We start from the raw sequence: 6,051 nt of genomic DNA, 5'->3' as shown, positions 1-6,051 counted from the left end.
TCAACAAAACAAACTTTATTAACCACATCATTGTTGTTGTAAAAAATGAGCCAGAGAATATAACCGTAAGTTCAAAATGGACAGTCAGGTCTTCTCATGTTGAAGACGAAACAAGCGTTGGGAAAACATTATTTACAGTAAGCCTAAATCCTCCACACAGCTAGACTGCCTCCGTTTCTCCTTTACCTACATGTTTTGCGCATACTTACAGACCGGCTTTTAAGGTAACAGATCAGAGAACAGTATGTGAATTGGGGTCTGTTCAAAGAAGCGTAATGTGGATAACCCTCGGAAAAAAACTTGGGAGTACGCGGTTGTCGTCAAACGCTGGTTCCTGCAACAGGCTCCTGAAAATGGCGGCGTTTAAACCGCAGGTTTGCGTCAGAAGAAACAAACCTTCAGAACAATGGAGTGTTTTAATGTAAGCAGCTAGTGCTACATCTACTGTGACACGAAGCCGTGCCCGAGGCTTTGATCTGTTCTCAAGAGGACAAAATAAACGGCACTGCACGGATATCAAAATCACCGTACGAGTATGACTTGAAAGTCTCAGGGATGTGTGAACATGACGATCCTGTCTAAAGACCGCTCCACCCTGATCACTCCAACTTTCTTTACCTCGGCATGAACACAATCCAAGATGGAGATATGATAAATTAAGGCAATTCTGGCTGTGCAGATCTACGAGTGTGTTGAAAAAGAGAGAACCAAAGTTGGCAACAGTCCCAAACCCATCTCATTTCTGTGCGCTGTATGAAAATAATGTCCTTGTCGGCAGTCCGTGCTTCCTGTTGATGTCCACACGTCATGCAGACACATCCACGGCCTCCTTGTTCAAATGTGTGTTTGCGATTTGGGTGAGTAAATGGATTTGAAGGGCCCCTTGTCCATTATATTGATCTGATGACTCTTACATGCAGTCCATGGAGTTGTCCGGCATCAGTCCAAGAGGCGGCATCTTTCCTGGTATACAGGAGGGAGGGAGCATACCGCTGATGTTGGGGGACGGGTCAACGTTCTCGCTGTCCTCCAGCTTGTCTGCCATGCCATCCCAGTTGATATGGAAGCGGGTGACACGGGGGTTGGAGGCCAAAATATTCCTCTGGAGCTGCGATGATATTTAGGTAAAAAAACAACAACTTGCAGTTAAAATAATTTTGTGTGTACATTCTTTGCATGTTCGTACTGAAATTAGATAACAGGGAAAATGTCGTTCAAAACAACGTTATTATTGGAATCATTACAGAGAAACCTTGCTGTGGACTTTCTCATTAACAGCATAAGAGACACAGAAAAGCTCAGGGAGATGGCTGTACTTCATACACATGTACGTTAAGGCAAATCTCAACTTTTTGTCACACTGTTATGTAATGGCTAATTTTTCCCCAATTATGGCTGTTGGTTTATCATCAAGTACCAGTGGAAGTTTATTCCACCCTCGGGCCTCAGGGGGGCGCTAACACAGTAGGGCTAGGACTGCATGCTTTTTTTTTCCTGATTCAATAATATTATGGCCATAGACTGTATAATCAAAAAAAAAAAGTGAACGTAGCTTCCGGGTCTGAAAAATGAAGCCAATGCAAAAGTGCCTTAAACTGCAGTACCACCAAGTGCCACTAGAGGTTGGCTAAAGTCACTCCTTCTTATTACTTTTCTGGTGGTCCATCTGAAAATAATCCCATCATTAAAATAAGCATCCAAAAGACATGTTTTTGGGGGCTTGTCTGTTTGATTGACAGGTCTGTGGTGCAGTTGGGTTACAGCTGTCGGTGGGCGGGACGTAGTATCGCCGAGTTTCCGATTTTTAAGTATTGGCTATTCCACAGGTACTGGGATTCAATATTATACAATATTACACCATGGGAATAAGTTCAATAATACACCATTATTACAGTGGTTCAATGAAAATAATACACTAAATATGCATTCAGGAATCAGCATATTGATTTTTTATTTTTTTTTATTACAAAAAAAAAATTACAAAAATTGCTGTATTTAAGTGACTCAATTTACCCCAAGTTCTAACTGATAAACTCCCCAACAAATACAGGAGCGCAATCTGATAAATATTTTGACCATGGTGCAAACTTCTATAACAGCATTATTACTAACATTACACAAATAATAATTGTCGATTCTATATGGCATTTATGGGAAGATCAAGTTTTAAATATGTAAACAAGATGAGGGAGAAAATGTTAACTTTAACATCCGTGTTAAACTAGTCAGAAATATGAATAAGCAGCATCTTTATTATGAATTCATGTATCATTTAAATTTTGCTACATCTACTAAAGTGATAAAAACACACCTACACTCAGTCTGAACCGATAGCTGCTTTCAAATGAAGAGAAAAGAACACACTAAAAACTGAATAAACTCTCCAAATGGTTCATGTTATGCTTCTCTTGATGCTACTGTTGCCTGTAACTGTACATTTCAGAGCACCAGAGGGCAGCAGAAAACTGCATATTTCCACAGACCCTCTCCACAAGTGCAGCACATGTACCACACTTTATGTTTCAGCCATCTACAGCTCATGCACTGCTGTCCTTTTTAAAAAGACATTCAAATTAGGCACTTTTGTGACTCAGTCCAGTAAATACAGAGAGCTGAGAACAGCTGCTCGACAGAAATCAAGGACTGCCATCTGTGCACCTCTGTGTGTGTGTGTGTGTGTGTGTGTGTGTGTGTGTGTGTGTTACCTGAGTGTAGTCTGGTTTGAGAGGTGGGTTTTCCCGTAGTTCGGGGTCTGTGTATTCGTTGTTGACATAGTAACCGATGCGGATGAACTCCTGTCCACGGTAGGTGCAGGTTATAAGGACTACAGTCACTCCTACAGCGTCGCTCTCTGGAATCAGCCCCGTGTTCGGAGCATCAGCCTAGTGGGGTGGATACGCAAGTAAAGGTGAAGAAACCACACTAAACCACTGTAACTGGGACATTAATGCAACACAGAGTATAACAATGAATCAAACCAGGGAACTCAAAATACATTATGTATACTTCTATGGTTTTCAATTCAGTTACAAAAATCACCATGCAACACGGTGGCAATACTACAGTGAATAGAATACCACATTCAAATATCAGTGTCCAGAAAATGTTAAAACATGCAATAGTGGTATACAAATATGCACAGAGCAAAAGGAGAGCACAGCTAAGTGACTTAGTTATACACTTTACAATTACAGTAAACGGAATAATAGACAACCACATTGAGTTATCAATGTTAAAATATCAATACTAAGGAAATCAGCAAACATCTGGGCCAGCCCCAAGACAACCATGAGTTTATAGATTGATCTTAAAAGTGAAGAGGGTGTCTGCATCCTTAACCCAAACTGGTAGCTGGTTCCACACTGGAGGAACCTGAAAGGTAAAGGTTCTGGGAAACTCTAGGAACCACGACTAAGCCTGTACTCTGACAGCAAAGTGTTCTGTTTGAATAATATGGTACCATGAGATCTATAGGATAAGATGGATCTCGGTAATTAAGGGTTTTGTATGCAAGTAGTGACATTTTCACTCAATGTGCTTTGTGGTGAAGTTGTTTTGAAACAGGACCAACAACATATGATAAGCTCCAACTCAGCAAACTCACCTGAAACACAAACATGTGCCTCCCGGCCGGAACCGGGCCGACTAAAACTGAGTCCAGAACCTGGTCATACTCTTCGCTCTCAGCTGAACCCACATAGATGATCTTCCACTCCAGATCTGAGAGCACAGAGCAACAGAGACATTTATCAAAAAGTATTGTTCAGTTTAATTAAAAAAAAAAAAAAAAGGCAGTTACACACACATTGTGCACTGTGCTTGGAGATATCTAAGCGAGCCTGCTGCTCTTTATACTGAAGTGAACAACAGAAAACGGACATTTGGACTCTATCCTCTGTTTGATTTGATGTCTTAAGCCATCCACACGAATAAACATGTCCCAGAAAAAGCATTTTGATGTTTTAATAACACTTTTTTATTTTAGGCACTTTTTGACACTGAATTATTAATTATAATTATGGTAGCACTTCCCGGTTGTCTCTCCCCGCGGTTCGCGGCAAACTCTTTGAGCATGTTTGTTGCTACAGTAACTTCACGTGATTAACCAATCAGGTTCTCGGAAAAAACGACGACGGAGGCCTTCGAACCAATCACTGCAGGGAGGAGGCGGGGCTCTCAGCACAAACGCGCCAGCGCCAATTTTCAACAACTTGTCAAATGAATTGACGCCAAGCAGCCGCAGTGGCGGACAATATTAAATTATCATCTAACAAAATAACGCGCTAGTTAAGTACTAATGGTGCACCACACATAACATACCCGCAGTGAAGTTGACACTTAAGCAGAATGCGCGCAGACGTAGCTGCTATGTAATAGCTTACACACAATAAAGAGTAATTTAACTGACATTACACGTTAGCTGAATAATATACTCACCTTCCGGCAAATCCTCCATGCATTCAAACGTTATTTCGAATTGAAACGGGTTTCCAAAAGGGCTTGGGTTATCCAGTACAGCAACATTTAACACTTGTACCTTAGCCATAGCAGTATCTTCAGAGGCACGTCCACCTGGAAATCGGATTAGCTTTTGTTTTTCTCTTACGTGAACCAAGTTTAACGAGCCACTCGGTAATTTTCTGTCGTCGTGTTCCCCGGTTGGCTCACAAGCTCTGGGGCCGCCAGTCTTTGAGTCTGTAAGTTCAACTTTGAATCTTTTCGTCTTCAAGAACACCAACAAAACCCAGCGGCGGATTGGCTAAAGGAAGTACGTCAGTCTTTTTCTTCTTCTTCGCCGTCTCTATTTCTGGTAGGCAAGAAGTTGCAATTGTGGCGTGTTGCTGCCCCTCAATGGTCATTTGTTAAACTGCAGGTCCAAATCTTTCACGTGAAGTCCAGAATACTGCTGCTGGAAATTTTGTTTTTGTTGACACACTGAGCAGAAAGACTGTTTGCAGTTTTTTAGCGCTCGCATATGTGCGATTCTGTGCTAGGTTATGTTTACAATAATGCAATATATGTGTATGCCATATCATATTAATTATATATAGGTCGTATTATCAACTATTCATCTGAAGGTGTCGACAAAAGGGTGCTTGTGAATGAAGGTGTAGACAAAAGGGTGTGGTTGTGAATGAGAGTGAAAGTACTGTGCCAAACCAAAAGGTCACAGGAGGGGGTCGGCAACCTGTGGGGTCACATACTGTTGTTCTTTGAGGCATAAACAGGAGCAGACAGCTGTCTGGAGGACTCCAGGGTGTGAAGGAAGACAACCACCACCTCGACCAATCAACATCGGATACATCAATACACATGACTTTTTGTTTTCAGTACTATAAGAAGACTGGGTCAGGGAAAGTCAGGAGATCAGACTTCGTGAACTGACACATACTCTGTTGCGGTCAGGGAAACATAGTCTGGACCCAGAGCTCTGTAAACTGGTTATTCTGCTGCTGTTAAATAAATATCTTGAAGCCTGACATATTCTCCTATTGCCTCATTAAAGAACACGCAGGACTGGGGGCTGACACATATTGGCTTTGTACTAGCAGGAGCCCAAGTCCAACACATACCAAAATATTTAAGACCATTGACAAACAGGGGTTGACTTTTCTCTTAGTTTTACTAACAGTTGTATTCAGTCTGTCAGGTTGTTTTTTTTTCTGGTTCAGCAGGGACACACAGTGATCCATCGACTAAAATCCAGCACCGAAACAAAATAAAATGTTCTCATTGTTCTGGACATTGTTTACTGTGGCTGTCATAAAGAACCACCATGTAAACTAAACACAACATTGAACCTTGATTTATGAAACCAAAACTGCAAACTGGACTGGAAGTCCAAACTATGTAAAACACAGATTAAATGGAGTTACACTAAAGTTTATCACTCTAGATCCCGTTTCAGTAACTTTTTAATTAATTGCAAATGTGTGTAATCCTTTCTATGATCGTTCCCCTTGTTTTTCCACGACTGCTTTTGTGCATTTTCGGAAAAGTATCAAGGCTTGAGGTTGTTACACTATACAGAACAGTTTTTTTGTTTTATGT

General features: G+C 41.2%; 1 protein-coding gene across 1 annotated transcript; it reads right to left on the bottom strand.

Moving 5' to 3' along the window:
• Positions 1-4,757, bottom strand: asf1bb (anti-silencing function 1Bb histone chaperone). Its single transcript, XM_069714585.1, has 4 exons — positions 4,438-4,757; positions 3,605-3,720; positions 2,706-2,882; positions 1-1,108 (listed from the first exon to the last, which is right to left on the bottom strand). The coding sequence occupies exons 1-4, from the start codon at positions 4,544-4,546 to the stop codon at positions 911-913; spliced, it is 600 nt and encodes a 199-aa protein (XP_069570686.1). The 5' UTR covers positions 4,547-4,757; the 3' UTR covers positions 1-910.
• Positions 4,758-6,051: the final 1,294 nt, after the last annotated feature.

Source organism: Brachyistius frenatus, unplaced genomic scaffold (assembly GCF_029030835.1).
Source record: "Brachyistius frenatus isolate BFR_SWC_R1_liver_20210118 unplaced genomic scaffold, ASM2903083v1 Contig_132, whole genome shotgun sequence".
Classification (NCBI taxonomy): domain Eukaryota; kingdom Metazoa; phylum Chordata; class Actinopteri; family Embiotocidae; genus Brachyistius; species Brachyistius frenatus.
Note: the sequence above shows the minus strand (reverse complement) of the source record. Positions and strands in the feature narration are given on the sequence as shown.